The 22,323-nt window shown below is 37.4% G+C and overlaps 4 protein-coding genes across 5 annotated transcripts; 2 read left to right on the plus strand and 2 right to left on the minus strand.

Moving 5' to 3' along the window:
- Positions 1-571: 571 nt before the first annotated feature.
- bif (bifocal) lies at positions 572-13,030 on the plus strand. Its single transcript, XM_069052528.1, has 4 exons — positions 572-3,037; positions 7,125-7,307; positions 12,255-12,384; positions 12,438-13,030. The coding sequence occupies exons 1-4, from the start codon at positions 920-922 to the stop codon at positions 12,614-12,616; spliced, it is 2,610 nt and encodes an 869-aa protein (XP_068908629.1). The 5' UTR covers positions 572-919; the 3' UTR covers positions 12,617-13,030.
- Positions 13,024-14,728, minus strand: LOC138134343 (recQ-mediated genome instability protein 1-like). 2 transcript variants are annotated; one of them, XM_069052533.1, is made up of 4 exons: positions 14,459-14,728; positions 13,960-14,389; positions 13,238-13,908; positions 13,024-13,186 (listed from the first exon to the last, which is right to left on the minus strand). In XM_069052533.1, the coding sequence occupies exons 1-4, from the start codon at positions 14,639-14,641 to the stop codon at positions 13,088-13,090; spliced, it is 1,383 nt and encodes a 460-aa protein (XP_068908634.1). In that variant the 5' UTR covers positions 14,642-14,728; the 3' UTR covers positions 13,024-13,087. The 2 variants fall into 2 exon arrangements, with proteins under 2 accessions (XP_068908634.1, XP_068908633.1); XM_069052532.1 differs by having other exon boundaries at positions 13,960-14,728.
- A 39-nt stretch (positions 14,729-14,767) lies between these two features.
- Positions 14,768-17,151, minus strand: LOC138134341 (polynucleotide 5'-hydroxyl-kinase NOL9). Its single transcript, XM_069052529.1, has 3 exons — positions 15,695-17,151; positions 15,076-15,647; positions 14,768-15,019 (listed from the first exon to the last, which is right to left on the minus strand). The coding sequence occupies exons 1-3, from the start codon at positions 17,029-17,031 to the stop codon at positions 14,793-14,795; spliced, it is 2,136 nt and encodes a 711-aa protein (XP_068908630.1). The 5' UTR covers positions 17,032-17,151; the 3' UTR covers positions 14,768-14,792.
- Positions 17,152-17,334: 183 nt separating this feature from the next.
- fzy (cell division cycle 20 protein fzy) lies at positions 17,335-19,228 on the plus strand. The gene is made up of 2 exons (XM_069052530.1): positions 17,335-18,219; positions 18,273-19,228. Exons 1-2 carry the CDS (start codon positions 17,511-17,513, stop codon positions 19,136-19,138), a joined length of 1,575 nt encoding a protein of 524 aa, XP_068908631.1. The 5' UTR covers positions 17,335-17,510; the 3' UTR covers positions 19,139-19,228.
- The last annotated feature ends 3,095 nt before the right edge of the window (positions 19,229-22,323 follow it).

Consider the following 22,323-nt stretch of genomic DNA (forward strand, 5'->3'; position numbering starts at 1 on the left):
CAAAATAGTTCACACATACATAACAAAAATTGAAACATTAAAGTACCTAAATATATTTAATAGATTTAAGACAGGAAATTGGGATGAATTGATCATGACAGATTGAGATGATAATCAAATTTCACAATTACTAATTATTAGGAATGGTTCATAAACGCACGTTTTCAAGTTCTGACACTTGTAATTGTTCCAAAATTATTTTTATAGACAAAATCTTCAATTTTCTGAATTAACACTTTTAGCCATTTAAAAAAGTTGCATCAAAGTGGGCCGGTGCCACCTGGTTTGACAGGAATGCGTTAAATGTTAACCGTTGAAATTATAGGAATCTGTAGCATAAATATTTTATGGAGGTCAACGTTAGTAGATACCGATATTTATTAAAATATATGTATTTATTAAATACACGATGATTCATTTTTTCTGATGATATTAATATTTGATCAGTTGGAACATTACAATTTTAAATAAATGTATAAATAGAAGATTTCTTTGCATAGTAAGATAGATCGTGTTTTTTGGGTAGATGTCGCTGAGGCGGTAACATGCGCCGATTGACATTTTCATTACGTCATTTGATATTTATCACACACTTCTTTTTAGCATTTTTATATCTACCTAGCAGTGCGGTATTGTATAATAGAAAGTAGAATATATACTAAAGTGACAAGGTGTAGAGTCTAGTCGTGCGAAAACGCGTCGTAAACGTATCGTGTTCTGTGATAATTAGTGTAAATTCGTGTCAATTAGTGCCCCAACTGCCGGTCTGTGAACATGTCTTATGTGTAAAAATCTAGAAAAAAAAAGTGAAAACGATCGATTCGCGACACCTTCGCCTTGTGACCATATGCTGGCTAATTTAATTTATTAGCGCCGCGTGGTTGCTAGATAATGTCAGGTAGATAAGCATCCGAAAAAAATGTCCTCGTCCAATATCGATAACGACATTCCCCAATGGAAAAAGGATTTGATAGCGCGACTCCGCAGCCAAAACAAACGTACCGCGACCGCGGCTGAGAGGCAGCAGCAGCAGCAACAGCAGCTGTGCAGTCAACGGCCATCGGCACAACTGGTCCGTTCAGTGCAACAACCTAACCTCAGCGAAGCGGTCGCGTCTCGCGAGACATGTAACAACGCGTCCCCGAAAGCGAAAATGGTGCAAGAAAGGGCCTGGGATTGGGACGGCGAGCCCCGCCAAAACGGCTCCTGCGAATCCTCCGAAGAGGATCTCCATTACGGGCCGGGCATCGTCAACAAGCTCAAAGAGAGGTACCTGAGTCTGGCCCAACGCGAGAACACCAAGGTGCGCCCCTCGATCCTGCGGAAGGCCGCCTCTCTGGAGAACATTTTGGACGATGCTCCGAATAACGCTCCCGAGACGAACCGCTTGTTCCAAACGAGGCTGAACGGAAGCAACGACACCAAGAATGCGCCGAACCGGTATCGAAATAAACTGGGGTCCGAGCTGAAGAGAGCGCGCTCAGTCGAGGCCATCTCCAGCACTGCCGACAGAGAAATAGAGGAGACCAGGGCGAAGCGGGAATCTCTGCACGAGGAAATGCTTATCACGGAAGGAAGTGACAAACCCAAGTTTATTCCCGATAAAATGGTGGAAAACACGGAGAACAAGTCGTACAGTCAGAGAATAAACAGACCCAAACGAATCCAGCCAGTGATGAACGAGAAAGAGAAGCCTCCTGTGGACGTGGTCAAACAGGCCAAGATGATCTTCGAGAGGCGTCCGGAACAGAGGACCAGACCACCACAGCAGACCGGGGAAGTTGCCGCCAAAGTTGCCACCTACAAGAGTATAATTGTGCAAACTAAAGCCGCGAAGAAACCCTTAATCAAAGTGAAACCCACCCTCAGTGACAAACCCAAAACCAACGGATTAAGGTCCAAGAGTAAAGAAGTCGAAACGACACGTCCGAAATCGATCGAAAAGGCTTCTTCGTTGGAACTAGCACGTCCGAGATCGATCGAAAAGTCTTTGTCGGTCGAACTACCACGCCCGAGATCGATCGAAAAGGCCCCTTCGGTCGAACTACCACGCCCGAGATCGATCGAAAAGACTCCTTCGGTCGAACCACCACGCCCGAGATCGATCGAAAAGATTCCTTCGGTCGAACCACCACGCCCGAGATCGATCGAAAAGACTCCTTCGGTCGAACCATCCCGCCCGAGATCGTTCGAAAAGACGCCCTCCGTTGAACTACCAAGTCCCAAACTGGCCGAAAAGTTGCCCACTCTGGAAGTATCCACTGAGAAACCGCCCTCGTTTGACATTCCGCCTTCGAAATCTCCAGAATCTTTGCCCAGCCCCATCCCGGACATATCCAGGGTCGATTTCAAAACGAGCGACGAACCCGGATCGAAAAGTACTAGTCTGACGGAGACGCCGGATCTTATAATCACATCTAGTCCCCTGCAAGCGGTAAATTCGCCATCTTTCAGGATATCAGCCACCGAGAACTTCATCAAGGAGGAGATCCGGCTGTCGCTGAACGAACGAAGCCCCACGAAACAGCCAGATAGTAAAGAACCAAATTCCCAAAATGGCACCACCAATTCCATGACCTTCAACTTTGCCAAATCAAACAAGAGCCAAAATCAGCAGCTCCCGCCGAACAAGAACGTCTTGAATACTCAAACGCCTCCGACGCAACCGCTCAAATTGGAAATCAACGGCATCGGCAACGTCGAAGGGAAGAAGTCGCCGCAGAAATTGTCGCAAGACAACGAAATCAAGTCACCGACAAAAGCGAGTCAAATTTTGGGCATATCGAAACCGAGCCTGACGATTCTCGAAATCGAAAAGAATTTGATAAACGCGGCGAAAACTCTAGAACAGCCGAAAGGCAGTGTTACGATAAAGTGTGTCGAAGAAGTGACTAAGATTAAAGTGCCAAAAGTGAAAAAACCGCCACGCGAACTTGAAAATACATCGATCGTGTTCAAGTTTACTGATCGAAAGGATGTTCCCGATTATGTGCACAATGATGGAATAAAACGTGTAACGAAACTTGAAAAGCCCAAGGTAATTTGGTATTATTTAGGAGGTTTTTTGACCGGTTTTTATTCGATTATCATCGCATTTGTTTACTGTTGTACAAAATGTTATGAATAAGATGTTTAGCAAGATATAAGGAGAAAATCCTTCGAATCTTTTATTGTGGCAGTGTTTGGTTGTTACAGAAATGCAAATTTTGTTTTGACAAAATAATTTTGATTTAAAAAAAATCAAATCTTGATATTTTCTTGGTGCACCTTGCGAGGAATTTTTGTATTGATACATTACTCAGACATTACTTTTCCGAAAAATATTTGCAATACACACCTTTATTTAGATATTAGTTTCCGAGTTCACCGACAAAAATGACTAATTCTACGTCCCGGTAATAATCATAACAATTCAAACTTTTTGGAACTGTTTCCGTTCGAAACTCTAATTAAACACGAATGCCATTTTTGTCACGGTTCAGCTATTTTTTCATTGCGAAGTGTAACAAAACATGTACATGAAAATGTATCTTTTCACCGAAAGACATGTGACACTTGACGAAAAGTTTTCCCAGCTGTTAAAAAGCCATTAAGATTTGTGTCCCGTGTAACGTATTGTTCAGTTTTTTCCTCGACATTATCCGCACGATACTTTTCCTTTTTAATTGTGCAAGTTTCTTTGACTTTTTTTCCTAGAACAATTCTACAAGTCGAGTTGAATAAAGACCGCAATAAAATTAATTCAAGTCGTACAATTGGAAATCAAATGAAAACAAAACAAATCCCATGGCGTATTGCACAAACACCCATGGGAAATAAAAGTTCAAGATCAAGAGTACCACAGTGTTGGTTGAGTGTTTTGTAGAATCAATAATAGTATCGTATGCTAGATAACCACCCACTGATAATTTAGAATTTATCCAGCAAAATTTGAGTGGTTAAGGTCACAGGTACAATAAAAAAAAATCGATGTTCGAATAATCGATTCCTGGAGTATTGACTACGTAGTTACCAAATACGTAATAATCTTATCATTTGTCGACCATATTAGGTAAAAACAAAAACGTGACAAATCAATTATCTTTCAACAGTTTTAACGATGTCGAGTCAATTTTCAAAAACAATTTGGTTCTCGATATTATTCTCACTTGTTACTATACTATTCGCGGTTTACCTAAACCTACCATAATTGTACATGAATAATTAGAAAGTTAATGTTTTCCACTTCATTAAAATTATGTTTTCCACTTCATTTAACTAAATAAAGACCAATTCGAGGTCCCAAAATAATAGAAATATAATAGAAATAATAACACATTCCCAGAATTTGTATTAGTATTGACTCATAGAAAAACAAGGACTTAGACACTTTTTATTATTGGCAAACCGCACATTACTTTATCGGAGAATTTTTTGTGATCAATCATCTACTAAATGACTCCGTCGTGATAAAAATGTAACCATTATCTTTTTTCGAAAATTCACAAACTCGTGACCTTGTTTAATGGGACCAAATGCCTCCAACAAACGTACAGAATCGAACAATTTCAAGTTGAGTGTGCAAAGCAACAACTTTCATTTCTAAAATGCAGTATCTACGCTTGTCGTTTGCTTTTTGCCTGTGCAAGTGAAATCATTGATATCGCTTTAGATACGTTGTTAAATGCACCATGTCAACTGCATTAATCTCCTGTAGAAAACGCCCCGTAAAACGTTTCCAGATGCGTAATTCATGACGGAAGTGATAGTCTCACTTTGAAGTGATAAGAAATCGACATTTCCACACCACACTTTTTTTAAACAACCTGGGAAAAAAACAAATCCGACCTTGATGGAAAATTTGGAACCGAAACGAATTCGGACATAATGGTCGTTTAAATGGCGCGTAATTGCATTATTTTGTCCTGAATGCTTCGCCTTGAATAGAGGAAAAAGGATGTTTGTGTGTACGCACCATTACCGTGTACCCGTGTAATGTAAGAAATTGCGTTCTTGAAAAATTTCTAAGTGGAAATAGCGGCACAAATGATAAACTACTTTTTTTTTTTGTAAAGTGTAAACAGCAATGGCACGCTGAACTCGTGATGACGAGTTCGTGTTGAATTTAATTCGAGTTCATCTTGTGCTTGTGATAATTAGTTCCGTATGAAGATACCGCTAAGTCACATTTCTTCGCTAATGACAGAAACGGCAATCTCAGCGACCACTCTAAACACATCGACCATCCAAAAGTACAGTAAATGGAGAGCAATTAATGAAATTGTTACCAGAGAGAAATGGTACCTTCTGTAGTGGTCATTTTTATGAATAAAATGTCCGGTTTGATAGTCACGAGTGATGGAAACGCTACAGGTGGTAGCTCTTCTAGTAATTAATAACATTGTCTTCAGAGAGAAATGGTACTCTCCGTGTGTGCTTTTTACGAGTAAATCGTTTGGTTGGAGATAAAATCAGGAGTGATCAAAACGCCACAGGTGGTACCTCTTCCTCTTTGTCTCGACTCAAATCGAAGGTGAAAAAGTTCAGTGACTGCGTCAGTCTCCTCAGTCGTACTTTGGACTCCGAAGGAGGTCGAGAATGCGGTGGTAGCTCTTGTTTTAAGAAGAATCCCTTGACTCAGCCTGACTCGTGACTCCAGAAGTCACCGATCGAGAGGAAAAAATGCAGACGGATATCTCCGTGCACTTAATAAGGTTATCAGTCCGGTTTCACGACTTTTAAATTTCACGGCCGAATAAATCGAGAAAAGTACTTTCCTCACGAGTCGATTTGTAAACGGAATCATCACTCGGACCCGGTGTACGTGTTCGATTTATTAGCATGTAATTACGCTTGTGTAACATCCTGTATAATCTTTATGGCGTGTGCCTCAAAACAAAAACGGATTGTGTTACATTTTGACCCCGCATTCCACCATTCAGTTATGCGGATGTGTAATATCGATATTGTTTTTGTTGATACGTGCTACTACCACATCGTGCAAGAAGTAGGTTAATCGCGTAGTACAACTAGGCACTAGGGTACTAATCCCCGTCATTAACGATTATCGACGATGCAGGATGCTAAAAAAAATTGGCAAAAAAAAAAGAAAACTGAAAGCGATAGTGGGGAATTAAGAGATTTTTGGATTATAAACAAGATACACGTGGTGGAAAAATGTTGACAAGCTAAATAGTTACGTGTCATTGATTTTTTTTATCTCTTTAGTTATTGAAAGTGTAATTTGTTTATTTGGAAGATTGCCGCGTTAAGCGAATATTTATTTGGTACAACGCAGTGTCATGACAGTCATTATGGTACCCATTAAGAAAACAAAAGAGTTTAATTAAAAAAGTAATCAAGTTAAGCTGCTTCGTGAGTGGGATTATATCACACCACAGACAATTCACTGCAAGTAAATGTTGATAGCAACATTGCTGGCATTTCTTCATTAACACATACATTTTTTACTGTTAAGTAAATAGTTTATGTGGTAGACATCACAGCGGAAAGAATATGTAATTACTTGGACATTTTGTTATGCACCGCATTGGAATGCCGCAAATTTCCCATTGCCAATAATATTTAGTTTCTTTTAAATATTTTTTAGAATTGCAGCCAACTGTGATTTAAATAATTGATGAAACAAGAGTCCACAATTGGGAAAATGTTTCCAAAAATTTGCATAGATATTTCCAAATCAGAATTTGCTTTCACTATCTCCTCCGCCAAAAGTCTGACCTTTCGCAGTTTCTGTAACAATACGTTGTCATGGTAACATCGTTACGGTGGTGCCCCCATGAAATAGACCGCAGCATCCATTATTATTGGATAATAAAATTATTTGCATTTCTATTTTGGTCGTTAACTTTCTACTTTACCGAGATTCTGTTGAAATTCCGACCAACACCTCGTTGACAATGTAGACTTAATTCCGACACCCAACAAATGCAACTCGTTGAAATGGTAGACACGTGTGAACGTTCCTTGGCATCTGTTTGAGAGTCAAATGACAGCGGGATCGTGTTTATGACATATTGTGACAGTGACATTCCTGTCATTGTTGGCCGCCAGAGGGCATGCCGCTCACGTACTACGATCGCGAACATTTCCAAAAATAGAGAATGATTTTGATTTTTTTGCAGGTTGGCGAAGGAGGGATTATATTGCTTCCTGGGGCGTCGGTAGGCGAATCGTTCACGGACGACGACGACGAAATCTTGCGTTCGCTGGAGGGTCCGCCCAGTCCCTGTGATGTTACATTTATTAACGACAACATACTCATCGATGGAAAATCTAGTCTTAGTCAGAAAACGAAAAAAGCGAAGGTAAACCCATCTAATCTAGACTGGACAATGAAGGTGTCACGTTCATTGAAGCTTTTACAAAAATCGAGGACAACCCGAGCCATTGTTCCCTTTGTTTATCTTTCGCCACTTCTTTTCATTGTTGAAGAAAGAAAGCAACTCAAAGTTCGTTTTTTGCGATGATTTGATGATAAGTTTACTCGCCAAACAAGTTATTTTTAGAACTGAATAGATGAAATGGACGATAAAGCGTGTGCACAATTGTTTGCTTTATTGTTAATGTTTTTTTTTATCGATTAAGATGTTTCATAAACTCAAATCCGAGCAAGTAAAACAAGTAATCAGTCAAGGTGGTCGATTGTTATTAAGCAATGCAGATTTGGAATTCGCGAAATAGTATTTATGCAAGCCATTAATTTTTTTTTTTCTAGAAGAACTGGTACTTAATAGTGACCCAATTGGCATTGACATTTGTGAAATATCAGACTGATAAAAGATATTAATGCATTTATAATAGAATGGTGGTTTATAAATGTGCACTAATGACACTTGACAGATTTTTCTCTGTTGTGAGTCACCATTTTGCATTGAATGTAAATGAAAACGTCACAATACTTTATAAAAGCAAGTATTACAGGAAGTTTTACGTTTCTTGAAAAGGAGAAACGTGAAAATATTAATTTCCAAATTGCAAACGCATTTATCTGTGTTGGGTGCGGTCTTTCCGCATTTGTTTCTCAGAATTTGTACGTGAAAAAATACGAAACTTGTGGAGGAAGTTTATGTTGCGGCACAACTCGTTTGGGGTTGTTGAAGGTTTGAAATTACTGTCTGGGTAAAAATGTCGATGGTCTACCTGTCTGAAACACCTGCTCGGTTTCACGGTCGTGGCAGCCGTGGTCGTGCTTTATCCAGCGTTCGATTATGGAATGTTGCAAGTCTAAAACGGATTTCTACAAAAATAGAATTTTTACCTGTCATTTCTATATATAAATTAAAAATTTCATAACGAACCTGTAGTTAACCCTTAAAAATTCTATTTAACGTTACGAAGTCATGGGAGTTTTATTGAAACTGATTCAAGTTTCGACACAAATTCGGTTTTTACAAAATTGAGACACCTGATCGAATTTTAGCCAGAAAAACCAGTCGCCACATCCTTACAGCTAATTGCAGTGCAACGCAACGAGTTCCGTTTAATTCGCAATTAATTTGGGGCGAAATTTACGACGACATGTCAAGGTTTAGATTAAAAAACGCGTTATCATTTTCAGAAAAACTAGATTGGTTTTTTTTTTTTTGTTGTATTTTTTTGGACACGGTGTTGACCACAGAACTGTATTAATTATCAGTATCTGGGTTAAGTTTCAACTAGGCCAATTTTCGCCCTTAAGCCTTCACTTAAGTCAATTATGGGCTTTGTTTTTCACCTGAGCGAAAATCCTCAACGTAAGTGGGTCGACGCGATTCAGAAACAAATTGGTTAGCAGTCGATTGTCCAACTGGCGTCACTTAAATATTTAAACAATGGAAAGTGGAAGAAAATGTTTGTTGTTAAAAATGTCCAACCGAACGGAACGCGAACCGTATTTAATGATCGGGGTCGATAGTATCGTGGTTCTGGTTGAATTTTTATCACGGAGAAAAACTAGACAGACGCGTTGTCTCTTCGTAGAAAAAGCATAGTTAATTGTTCGAAAAAGGAACACGACGGCCATATAAGTAGTCGTTTTAACGGATTTGGCGGTGTAGTACCGCCCCCGACTCGAGGAGGCCTCAACAGTCTACTGATAATAATTAGTAGCGGCACAGTTGGCACACTTTCCAAAAGTAAAAATAATTGACTCGATACTTATCCGTACGTCAGTCGTATCTACTAATTTAAAAAATCGATCATTATTTTCTAAAATCGATACAATTAACGGACTTGTCCTTGTAACAGCGAATTCGAATTTTGAGAGGCAGATAGTATTAATTAGACTGAATTGGAAAAGTGTTTACGATCACGATTAATCTGCTGTTGCAATCAGTCCTCAAGCTCGAATGAAAAGTGATTTCTCCTACGCGGGACCCACGTCTGACGATTGTGTTCGAGCTTGTAATACATGTGTCCCATAGATCAAGTTCATTTACTGCTTCAAAATGTGACATTTAAAACATATTTTATGATCAGTGAATGCCCCATTGTTAGTGGAATTGTACGAAAGACAGCAATTTTATTTCGCTTACCTAATTGGGAAAACATTGAGATTTAGGGGCCACCAATATTTCGAAATTGCCCGCGAACGTTAAAACCAAAACAAATAATTGTCGCATTTAATTCCCAAATGCGTCAGTAACATAAGCTGAAACCACACAATTATTTTGCCAGATAAGATTGCGTCATTTCAATAATTGATAGAATGAAGAGTGCATTTGATCTGATAAAATTTTAGTCAGAGTTAAAAGTTAAAAATCGAGTGTATCGTCATCGATACTTCGTAAAATCATATTAACAAATCTTCTCTCGTCCATCTTGGTTGGAAGATTTGAATTTTGTCCTTTCTAGATCACGCACTTCTGCACAAGTTTACGACCTCGCTCACAGATGCGAATCCATTGGAAATATTTAACAGTATCTTTCCTAAGTTGTACGGTGAGATCAATAAAGAACCTGATCGCAGCCAGCCTGTGGAATTTTTTTCGCACGTCTTTGATTTGAAAAATATTTGACAAGTTGGACGAAGCAAACGTGCACAAAACAAGACCATCCCTCCGCTTTCTAGGTAGTTTCATGCCATTTTGGAAATATGATTCTCGAAGGAATCAAACTCGTGTCAAATGTTTTTCAAAGACGTGCGGAAAAAAATTGATCGGCTGCTGCGGTCAGGTTCTTTAATTGGCCTTTCCGCATTAAAACATAACGGGAGTTGTAGATTTTAGGTTGTACTGCGGCGCTCCGAAATTTCACACAACCTGGCAATTTCTCCGTTTTTGTGTTGAATTGTAAAGTGATTATTATGTTCGTTTTGTTGCAAAATAATGCAAGAATAAGGAACGTTGTTTTCTCTTCCTGAATTGAAAATGTGTACAATCATATGCCGAGAAACGAATGAGATTTGCGATTGTGTTCGGCTTCATTTCCGAATTCGTCATTTGTACTCGATTAATCTGTTTATGGACGTTGAAGTTATTTTCTGAACAGCGCGGTCTGTTTAAATACACCATGTGGGCCAATCTAGACGTGTTTATTGGAATAATCGGTGCAATCAACGGTTTCGTTATAAAACATGGAACTTATCTTTATTGCAACTGTTGGCGCTGTTAAATAAAAACGATCTGGAATGTGTACCGAATTTTTTAAGTAAATGTAACAATCGAAGATTTTTTTTTTGAGATGAATTGTTTGCGACATACTGCATTGATTTTTTTTGAAACGGCGGTTTTATCTATTCAATTAGTTGTTGAAATAAGTCGTGAGTTATCGAAAAGATGGGTATCTTAAATGTACAAAGAATAATTATTAAAACTACGAGCATTGTGTACTAGAGATATTTTCATTTTTGATGGCGGAAACAAAAGACTGAGAAATGTCACAAATTTTTATTGTCAGTGTCAAATTTCTCAAAGACGTTCGTCATTTCAACATAAATGCAGCAAATTGGCAATAAGAAAGTTATTCATCGTCGAATTAGAGACAAAATTTGTAATCCGTTTGATTATACGAGAATAACTTTTCCTTTTGAACCACTGACAAAAATTGGTTTCCTTGGAATTTATTTTTTCAATCAATTTAGCGAAAGTTTAAATTTACCTAGACATTCCTTTTTACGGCGTTTATGACAAATTTGACACTGACAATACATTTTTGTGACATTTCTCAGTCTTTTGTTTCCGCCACCAAATATGAAAATACCTCTACGTGATATTGAACGCAGTGCGCTAAATAAAATTTCTTTACTTATGTAATTACATACGTAAATTTAGAGCAGTGTAACGGTATAGCCCTACACTTTAAAAGGGAATGTATGACAATTAAATTTCTAACGTTACGTTACGTGATTTACTTAATTAACAGTGAGAAAAGAAGTGATAAAACAAATAAATAATTAGCAGGAAAATAACAGATAGATACGACAACAAATTGTCCCGAGCTATTCATGTCATTATTTAAATACGAGCTTGTTCAAATTCATTAATTTTACTGTGGAAGTTGTAAATTAGACGCATGCGTCTAAAATATTAAAACTAATTTACAAGCATTTAATTATCGAAAAAATAAAATGGCTTAGTTCTGCTTTAATCATCTTGAGACCGTAACCGTTACCACATACGATCTAATTTGTCGAAATAGCGTATATGTATTTATTTATTCATTGTTCCGTTGTATAACGTTATTTTTTTAATAAATAGTTTCGAGCAATAGTAGGTTACTGTACTAAATATTTCTCTCCACGTAAGGCATAAATTATCACTAGTTTATATAAAAGGCAGACGAATACATTATCGTTAGTAAGACATTCATTATTTATTACGAACGATTAATGAAATTAATTCTTGGTAGGAAATGAGACGGAGCTGACGTGCACGTAGGCGCACTTATTCATAGTAATAGTTACGCTTTTCTTTTCATCGCGGTACAATTCAGATTTTTTTTTCTTACTAATGATTGTTGTTTGAATACGACGTTGGCAAATTATTAAATCGGCAGCTACAGCTGGCGCTTATAAAATTGCAAAATTTGGGTAAACACATTAGATAAGTTGTTGACATTGCTCTTGATTAATTTGAGTCGGCTCACGGTAGTGTCTGATTGTTTAAAAACAGTTGAAGCCGCGTTTATCTAAAGTTATTTATGTGATAATAGAAGTAAAAGTTGATAGTGATGTAAATTTGTTGATTAAACATACTTTACGGTTTAAAGCTTGCATTGAGGTTTATTGTTGTTCCATTTTATCGGCGAGGTTTAAATGTTTTTTTCTTTTACAGTTGAAAATATCATTTGTTGATGAAGGGCCTGAAATATACGAGTACCCCTCAGAGTCTTCACTTTTGGTGGAAGACGTGTCGATCGCCCCTCCAGCCGCACAAATACGTAATTCAGTTCCTTCTCTCTCTGGTAAAGCGTTAAGAAATATTGGATGTGTCGTTTGTAAAATGTAATCTTGACAGGGTCGTCGTTGGCTAATTACACGCCGAAAAGTACAGAAGACTTCCAGCCGGGTGTGACTCGCAGCGTACAAAACCTGCCGACAAAAACAGAAAGTCCGGAAAGCAGCGAGCTCATACTTCAAGAAATCGAAAAGCCGATACTGTTCAGTGCCGGGGCCAATTCGGATATACTGTTTTAGGATAAGCGAAACGTCAACATTCCAATATTGGAACCAATTTTCACATTTTATAAATATTTAAATAAGTAATCATTTTGAACTGCTTTTACATTTTAAAATTAATTTTAGTTTAAGTTAATAACCTATCGTAAGGCATACACTGTGGTACTAGTATAATTTTTCATTCCAATTTGATTGGCGCCCAGTTGCAAATTTGATTCTGCATTTCGCAATTTTATTCCGGCGTGTAACACCAGTATAACTGTCAAGTGTAAATTTCTGTGATTGAAAATTTGCAGATTTTATTAATATTCATTGTCATTGTACATTATGTTGTGACTGCTTTTGAATTTTTGTTTTGTAAAATATTTAAAATTGTATTGTCAAGTGTATTACTGTTTTTTTTTTTTTCTAAAATAAATTCAGTATTGAGTATTTTATAACGCTTTATTGAAAAACGTGAAATATAAAAATATACAAATACAAGCTTAGTTACATGATTTTTATGACTACTGGAATTTTATTTTTTACTACTTGCACTGAGACTACATCATCAAGCTTAACCAGTTTGTCTTTGACCTTCTCAATCGCCTAAAAAAAAATTGTTAGACAATGATTACATAAACTAGATAAATTTATTACTTTCATCACTTTATCAGCAGCTGTTTCATCTTTGTTTAAAATGTCGCTCTTTAAACACATAATATCAGTTGGAGAATACCCAGCCAAATCTGATATTACATCACTGTGTAAACTCACTACTATATCCCCTGTAGAATCTTCTACTTTTATCACTAACTTGTAACCCTCATCACTAATTGTTAATTTTTCAATAACACATTTGAATTTTGCTTTAATTTTGAACACACCTTTACTAACGTTTTCCTTGATTTCTAAAAGTTTTGCAACTGTGATTGTATTTGGTTTCATACTTGACTTCCTGCCAACAATTTCTCTATCAACCTGATCTAAATGAGCATCTATATCTACATCATTAAAAATGTCATCATCTATATCACCACAACCAGGTAACTCTTCTTGTATTGAAGAATGAGCATGGTGTACTTGTGTAGAAGTGCTAGCCCCATCAATATTATTAAAGTCTCTAGTAAACAATTCTGTATTTTCAAGTAGATCTGGAGTTCTACTATCATTTAGTTCTTCTGGTGGTGAACCAAATTCAGCTTCCAACATGAAATCTATTTCTTTATCTATTAACATTTCTTCTTCTTCAGTTATCACACTGTTTGTGTTAACAATTCTGGCAACTGGTGGAGGCTGTGGATTTCTTATGGTTGCATTGGTCACATAGCCTTCAAGAAAAAAAAATTAATAAATCACTAACAACAAATTGTTGTGAAAACCTTCATCCTTATCCTCATGTTCCACTGTGATAAGTTTCTCTTCAATACCAACAGGGTGAACATTTTCTGGGAGATTTAAGGCTCTAGCCAGTATATTCTCTGCTGCATGAGTAACTAGCAACTCATCAACTTCACCTCCTAACACCTTCACATTTTGTTGTTCTAACATCAAACGCCCCCTTCTGATCACAACAGGCCCCATAATTCTAATTTTAGCCCCTGGTGCTATATTGAGATTCAAACTGGAGATTGGTTGATACTCCATACCTTGCACTTCTTGCATCCCATCAGTTAAAGTCAATAGCAACATCCTCTTTCCTGTACCCGCTACATCAGCGTCTTGTTGCGTACCCCGCGTCAGAGAATTACTATTTCTTATTTTTTGTAGTTGCCACAGCTTTGGCTTAGAAATGTCGACAACTTGCATCATCTGCAAGCAAAAATTACCGTTTAGAACGAAATGTTGCTTTGTTGACAATTCTGGGGGTAAAGTGCGCACTTCTATGTCTCGCAAATCGAGGAGCAACCATTGCTCATATACTTTTGACTGGAGCTCTTTCAAAGTGTAGTTGGGGTTCAAGACCTCGTTTTTGCACCAGTTTACGCAACTCTCGAGCCAAATATCAGAAAAATGCACTTGAATGGAATTGAAAAATGTTTTTATATTGAGAATCTCGCTCATTTTTATCGTGTAATTAGTTCCATTCCTTAAATTTAAAATTTTTTAGGTTAGGAACATGTTTTGTTTGAGTAATCGCTTACAGCGCCACCACAAAAAACTCTGGCGGAAATAAATGAAACAATAATACAAAAAGTACAAATATATTTTTCCTTTATTTTGCTGCTATTCGCGATCGCTTAGGTATTTGCCCAAATGACATTAGAACTCCTTCTATGACATAGGGCATCTGTCCGACCACGTCATCTGGGGTCATATACACTGAGGGTGGTAAAGTAGCACCACCTGCCACTAAATGAGAAACTTCTTCCAGAACCTCCACTTTTGCAGAAGTTAACAGTACCAATTGACCAGAAGCCACATCGACTCCTCTAACAATCCCTAAAATTTGATTTTGTAAAATTTATTTGCAAAAATAAAATATATTCTGAATTTACCCCAACCAAGACATTTGAAAATATTTAACAGCTCATCCTCCACAGTACATAACGCCACCAAACACGCATTTACGGCAGCTGGATGTATAAAATCTCCTCTCAAATCTGTGATATTTACGTGTTTTAAATTAATTTTATACAGTGGTGATTTAGTTTTAAAAAGTGAATTTGAATCTGTCATGTTACTAACATGAGACAAAATGCACATTTCCCTCAACTGTCTTGACTCAGCAGTCCAACCCTCATTTTGGTCACACATTGACTCAATTTGATGCAAATTGTAGTCAAGAGTTGAAGAAGTGGAGTGAAACAATTTGGCATTCTCTCTGACCACTTCTGCACTCAAAAGAAACTTGTAATTTTTTTTAGCATCTTGACTAGAAATTTGTAAAATGTCAGTAGGGTGTACACATGCAATCACAGCAGACAAAATATTAATTCCAATCCCATGAGTGTACCCCATGTAATTAATTAATGTTGGTGCTTCGGTACAAGTGGCATGGAGCAACTGCTTCACACTAGCTATGTACTTGTCTGGCTCATAGGCTATATTAATATTTGACAATATTGACCTAAAACAAATTAAAATAATTATTGGCGTAACAGTTTTTCTTATTACCTTTCTGATGCCTGCAAATGAGTGTAATTAGGACCAAACACAGGTTTCTCCACTTTTACAATTGAAATGCAGCCAGGTACAGTAAATTCTGATTGGCCAGGGTCTAGATCAACTATCCTAACTGCATTAAATCTCATCAAGAGTCTGTTAATTGCATAACGCAAAAAAGTAGTCTTTCCTACACCTTTCCCTCCACAAATCATCATTTTTGTTGATTTGGTTATACCATCAATTATGTAATCCCACTGTGGATTGATTTTAAGAAAATTCCAATTTCCCTCCTTTGGTTGGAAAACTACGCGCGGTAATTTGAAATTGTCGTCTTTAGGAAGAATCTGTTGTGTCATGTGTTTTTCAACAAACAAAATATTTGGGTCATGCAATTTTTTGCACATGATTATTGCACATTTTTTTGTCAACCTGATTTTGTTTGAAAGTTTTGAATCAAGCAAATAATTTCCAACAGGAATATCTGTTTCAGTGATGTTTTTTAAAAAAAGCAGTGAAGTGCCTCTCGGTGAATACATATTCATTTCTGGGCAATTCTTTGTGATTTTGTAGCCTAAAACCTCAATCTCACCTTGAAGCACTGAGATTTTGCATAAACCATTAAAATAAATGGTATTATCATTATCTAGAATGACAATAGTTCCTTCCTCTGTAAAATAAAATTGTGGATCTTGCCCAACTGATTTACTAGTAACAATGATGTTACCACTTTCTGACAAATCTTCAGTTTTATTCTTATTTTTCTTTATCTCATCATAAAGCTCTACTTCTTCCAATACTCTCTCAGTTGAAGAATCATTAGTTACTGATTTTATTTTACTTTTCTTAATTTTTAATTTTTTTTTCTGAAGTATCAAAGAACTGTCAATTCTTTCTTTATTGTATTTCATTCCTTTTGATTCATTTTTTAGAGGTGATATAATTTCTGTGTCATCTCCACAGTTCTCATCTATAAATTCATCAATTATGCTGCTATATGAGTAGGAGCAAGAATCGTTTTCATCACTGGAAATTTCAAAACTGTTTTCTGTTACAGTACTAGAAATATTATTAACTTCAAAATCAGACACCACAATCTCAGCACTTTCACTTTCTGACTTCGATGGTGTTAGTTTCAAAGGTTCAAAACGTTCGACACGAAAATCTGTTTCTCGATATGATTTAACACCACTAATATTCTTACTTTCGTCACTATCTGAATCAAAACTAGCTTCTTGAAAAATTCTACTCGTGGGAAGCTTTGAACGTTTCCACAATTTTTTCTCTTTAAGGCGTTTTTTGGCTTTTCTTTTTCGACTGACCTTGCTAGCAGAGCTATTATTCTCCATTATTTTTAAAAACTGAGCAATTAGCAGGAATGCGGAATAATATTGTTATTCTAACCTCAAATGTCCCACATGTTTTTGACAACGGCAACACGGCAACATTCAAGCTCACCAACCTGACAAGAAATTTTTTTCTGATCAACAATATCGACATTAAAATAATTCAATTTTTGTATTTACAAACTGGTTAAATTTAGATTGTTACAACAAAGAACCTAAATTTAGATTAACATTCTTTGATTATAGTCAATATTCGTCATCATTAATAATTTAAAATGATGAAACTAGATTGGTGACTTTTCCTTTCTCGGGTTGGCAGAACGCCAAGGGATTTTAAATTTGATTTGACTATTCGCGAAATGTAACGGCTTTTCCACAGTCTGTGATTTTTGTGTTTTTGTAGTCATTTTTTAGTGAGCGTTTTAGTTGCACGAGTTAACTAAATTTAGAATTGTCTGTTATATTATTTGACGTGATTTACTATGTCCCAGTTTAAGTTTGTGGCTGAAATGAATAATTTACTGACAGTTGAAGGCCCTTTAACCAAAGGGCCTCCCCCCCGATGGCAGCGAAAAGGTCAAGAAAATTATCAGTCGACGAGTAATTTAAGTCTGAATTCTTCCAAACAAAAGTCATTCTCGACATCTGTAACAAAAACACCACCGACAAAAGCAGGTGGGAGCGACATTGTGAGAAGCAAAAAAACTCCATCCAAAACGCCATCAGGCAAAAACAAATCCGGCGGTTCTACAACTCCGACCCCGAACAAGGGCGCCAAAACCCCGGTTGCGGATCGTTTCATCCCCGTCAGGAGCACGAGCAATTTCGATTTGGCCCACTACAAGCTAAATCAGGATGAAAACACTTCGAGCAGCCCCACACGCAAAGAATTGCAAAGAGTGATGTGTGAGAATTTACACGGGGGCGACATCGACTCTCAAAAGATACTCTCGTACAGGAACAAGCCACCCTCTGCCCCAGAGGGTTTCATGAATCCAATGCGTGTCATTTACACACAAACCAAAACGCCGGCGTCAGTGAAAAGTAACAGCAGGTACATTCCACACGCCCCGGATCGGATCCTCGACGCGCCCGATATCGTCGACGATTATTATCTGAATCTGATGGACTGGAATTCTGGTAACTTGTTAGCCGTCGCCCTAGGAGCGCATGTCTACTTATGGAACGCGGGTTAATAATTTTTAATTAATCACTATGATTTTTGATTAATTTTTAAAATTCAGGTACTGGCAACATTGAGGACCTCCTCGAACTGCAGGGCAACGACTACGTCTGTTCCTTGTCGTGGATCCAAGACGGCGACCATTTAGCGGTGGGCACCACCAACGGAACGGTGGAACTATGGGACTGCACCCGGGTCAAGCGTCTAAGAATCATGGACGGTCATTCCGCCCGCGTGGGGTCGCTCTCTTGGAACTCGTACGTCCTGACAAGCGGCTGTCGGAGTGGCCAAATCATCCACCACGACGTCCGCCAACGCGAACACGTGGTCACCACCCTTTCTGGACACACTCAAGAAGTCTGTGGCTTGAAATGGTCGCCGGACGGCAGATACTTGGCAAGCGGAGGCAATGACAACGTTCTCAATATCTGGCAGAGCGTGTCGGGAGGGCATCACTCCCAAAACCAACCCCTTCATGTTTTCACAGCGCATCAAGCTGCTGTGAAGGCGCTAGCGTGGTGTCCTTGGCAAAGTCACGTTCTAGCCAGTGGCGGGGGTACCGCCGACAGACACATCAGATTTTGGAATTGTAACGCAGGGTCTTGTATCAACTCTGTGGATACCAAGTCGCAAGTTTGCGCATTGTTGTGGAGTACCAATTACAAAGAGATTATTTCTGGTCACGGATTTGCTAATAATGAACTGATCATTTGGAAGTATCCCGCGATGACCAAAGTTGCTGAGCTGACTGGACACACTGCACGGGTTTTACATCTGGCGATGTCTCCAGATGGCACTACTGTACTTTCTGCAGGAGCAGATGAAACGTTAAGGCTGTGGAAATGTTTCGTTAAAAATCCGATCAAAACCAAGACTGGAGTACAAGCTCATGATAAGCCAAGTATTCTTAAACAGTGCATTAGATAAGTTTAGACTATTTATGTGTTCGTTCGTTTGATTTATTTAATGTTTTAATTCTGCATATGTATTGACTTTGATAATAAAGATTAATCAATAGTTATTTGTACAACTAGTTATGAAAGTCATACTTTTTTTTTTTTAATTTGTAGCTAATGGAAATGAGTGAAAAAAAGAAACTTTCATAACGTGCTGTACACGTTTTTTTTTTGCATATCGTAATTTGAGAAATTTGGCCTAAAAGAATTTATGAAAAATTAAAAAAAAAAGTAGGTATGCTTTGACAATCATCTCCAAGGAGATGGATTAAAATGATGCAAAAAAGTGCTACTTTCATTACTATTTTTCGTTTAAAAAAGTGCTACTTTCATTACAAATGCAAAAAAAATGTTTGACGTTTTTTTTTAAGCGAAACAACATAAACGTGAAGAGAAGCTCTTAACGGTATAATTTAGGTTTGCGCAATAAAAGACACATTTTTAATAGAAATATTTATTTCCGCATTGAGTTAATGCGAAAAAAAGATAATTGTGAACTACATACTGACGTAACATATACACTCACCGGCAAAAAAGCGGAACATAAGACCTATTTTGATGTATTTTGAACAGGAGGCGATGATAGCAAAAATAGCCTTGAGCATAAGCATAGGTTATTTTCGCATAAAAATATTCTTTTCTTAAATTTACCTGGTTAGATTCTATAGCTTTTGTAATTTTTTATTGTTGTTAAAGTCTAAGGGCTCCCACGCACTAGCAACTTTTGTTACAGGCAACTAAATGGTTTAGTCACCGAAAAGAACGAGCACCGCTCACTGGCAACTTAATAGTTGCTGGTACAGATCAGTTTTAACACAGGGATTTTGTAGAAAAAGCAACTAAATAATCGACGGGTCCGCAGCGCTACGTTAGAACAAACCTGATTCATTTACCGCCAACAGTTTCCTTGTAAAATAGGACAAGTTTTTAGTTGATTCGATTTAAAAATCGCCCGTGCGCGAGGTTACATTTAGTTAAATGTGTTCTATTTCTGTGACTAGATACTAAGGGCCCGATTTCAAGTCATAGTCGCAAATAGGTGGTGCAGCGCAAATGTGTAGCTATCTTTGTCCTACACATTAATTACCAATATGCGTCATCTTTCTCGCTTGCGACGTTACTATGACAACAACAAGTGCGACCGTCGCAAGTCAACTTGAAATCAGGCCCTAAGTAAGTAAGTAGTAAGTTGCGTCGCAAAAGTTGCTAGTACGCGGAACCTCTAATACTTCGTCCAGCGAGAGATTGGGAGATTTTAAATTATAGTTTGTTTTTTAATTAAAGAACCACGACGTGTTGATTTAGGTTTGCAAATATAAAATTTTACTAAAGTTAGGGAATTTAATGATATCTATTGACTATTCCAGTCAATGCCTGTGATTTTTAAATGTCTTTGAAAGTACGCAAACTCGCAATTAAAATTTGAACGTGTTATTAAAAAATGCCTCGCAAAGTAAGACATTTATTAAACTCTCAAATTAGTTGTTATTAACTTTATTAACATGCCACGCTACTAATATCTCTAATAACCTCAATTTTTATATGATGAGATTTTTCACCCTATGTCAAAAGTGTACAATGTTGTCAGCTCTATTTTGGGTGTAAATTGCGGCGTTGTGGTTCTTTGATTAAAAAATAGACAGACTTGTAACCCAACACTACAAAATGCACTAGGATACATTAATTAGAACATTATTTCAGGGCAAAAAAATGTTACTGCTTGAAGGTAAATAAATAAATAATTTACGCTAGGTAGTACTTTCTCTGCGTAGAATTTATGATGTTTTATGTCAACCAATCTCTCGCTGGACAAACTATATAAATACATATTGCCCGAGCATTAGCTTTCGTTGAAGTCGGTCGTAGCATTCGTTGTGCAGCTAATTCTATTGGGGCTCCTCTTACTACTGTTCGCAGAGCTGATAGAAGGTTTCAAGAGCCTGGTCAGTACACAAGAAGACCTGGATCTGGTCGAAAAAGAGCCGGTGCTTGTGGGTGTACTTCAATGGAACTAATTCACCAGGTACAGTTACGGCCACGGAATTTCGTCAGTTATTTTACTGTCAGTTCAAAAAAACTTGTGTAGCCTAAGCTTTATTGTCATTATGACTGACATTCAAAATTTTTGTGACAGAAATTCTGTCACGTACAATAAAAATCAAAATGGCACCAGTAAAATTTTTGACATCCATGTCAAAACTTCCATTGTGGGGTTAGAAATACGTATATAAAACCCGATTTACAGCTAATGTCAATTGAATGACAACGACTGACGAAATTCTGTGGCCGTGACTGTACGAACCCAACGCACAGCTTTACAGGGAAGGGTCGACCAAGCTGAAAAGCACATTTTCCTAGAACGTTCCAAGAAGTCCAAAAAGTGTTCAGTTTCTTGAGACCAAGCTACTTGATAAATCGTCTGCCCGAAGAACCACCGATGTACCTAATTCGTTACGACTTACGCAATGTTACCTAGTTACTTATTATTATCATTATCATTATTTTGTCAATAAGTTTTATTTGTTAAACCAAGCACGTGGCTTTCGTTTCTTCGGCACTGGTGACCTGCACAATTGCCACAGACCCTTAAACTATTTCGTCAAATAAATGTGCAGTAACCGGGTGTTATGGAAGTACACGTAGTAAATTTAATCACCAATAGAACTCTTTCAAATATTTTTCTAACACCTAATTTAACACTTCGCCCATACGATAATCATCAATTAAAACGAAAGAGTGAGTGAAAATGTTTTTGTGGGATACCTAAAAACTTTATAGTTTTTTTTTGAAGAAAGAACGATCGCTGTTGTAATACTAACAGTTTTTACTATTTTTCATTTGAGTATTTTATCGAGTATTTTTTTTTCGTGCTTCATTATTAATGGATATGTAAACACATGAACGGATATGCATTTTAGGGTTTAGATTATATTGAAAATTTTGTGGGAAAATTGATAAGTAAAAAATATGTTTATTTTAACGAATCTCATTGGTGGTTAAATTTATTCTTCCGTAACACCCGGTATACTACACCGGAACACTAATTAGTCAACAACAAATTTATTCCCATCATACCTATTTTGATGTATTTTGACCAGGAGGCGATGATAGCAAACATAACCTTGAGCATTAGCATAGGCTATTTTATTAGCAATT

The sequence above is a fragment of the Tenebrio molitor genome, chromosome 7 (assembly GCF_963966145.1).
Source record: "Tenebrio molitor chromosome 7, icTenMoli1.1, whole genome shotgun sequence".
NCBI lineage: Eukaryota > Metazoa > Arthropoda > Insecta > Coleoptera > Tenebrionidae > Tenebrio > Tenebrio molitor.

Excerpts from the sequence above, each read along its gene's own strand:
- bif (XM_069052528.1), top strand. The coding sequence starts at position 920 with ATGTCCTCGTCCAATATCGATAACGACATTCCCCAATGGAAAAAGGAT. Across the intron at positions 3,038-7,124 it reads CGAAACTTGAAAAGCCCAAG|GTTGGCGAAGGAGGGATTAT; the intron begins GTAATTTGGTAT and ends ATTTTTTTGCAG. Across the intron at positions 12,385-12,437 it reads TTCAGTTCCTTCTCTCTCTG|GGTCGTCGTTGGCTAATTAC; the intron begins GTAAAGCGTTAA and ends TAATCTTGACAG.
- LOC138134343 (XM_069052532.1), bottom strand. The coding sequence starts at position 14,641 with ATGAGCGAGATTCTCAATATAAAAACATTTTTCAATTCCATTCAAGTG. Across the intron at positions 13,909-13,959 it reads ACATGAGGATAAGGATGAAG|GCTATGTGACCAATGCAACC; the intron begins GTTTTCACAACA and ends TTTTTCTTGAAG. Across the intron at positions 13,187-13,237 it reads CTGCTGATAAAGTGATGAAA|GCGATTGAGAAGGTCAAAGA; the intron begins GTAATAAATTTA and ends ATTTTTTTTTAG.
- LOC138134341 (XM_069052529.1), bottom strand. The coding sequence starts at position 17,031 with ATGGAGAATAATAGCTCTGCTAGCAAGGTCAGTCGAAAAAGAAAAGCC. Across the intron at positions 15,648-15,694 it reads CATTTGCAGGCATCAGAAAG|GTCAATATTGTCAAATATTA; the intron begins GTAATAAGAAAA and ends AATTTGTTTTAG. Across the intron at positions 15,020-15,075 it reads TTTCAAATGTCTTGGTTGGG|GGATTGTTAGAGGAGTCGAT; the intron begins GTAAATTCAGAA and ends ATCAAATTTTAG.
- fzy (XM_069052530.1), top strand. The coding sequence starts at position 17,511 with ATGTCCCAGTTTAAGTTTGTGGCTGAAATGAATAATTTACTGACAGTT. Across the intron at positions 18,220-18,272 it reads TGTCTACTTATGGAACGCGG|GTACTGGCAACATTGAGGAC; the intron begins GTTAATAATTTT and ends TTTAAAATTCAG.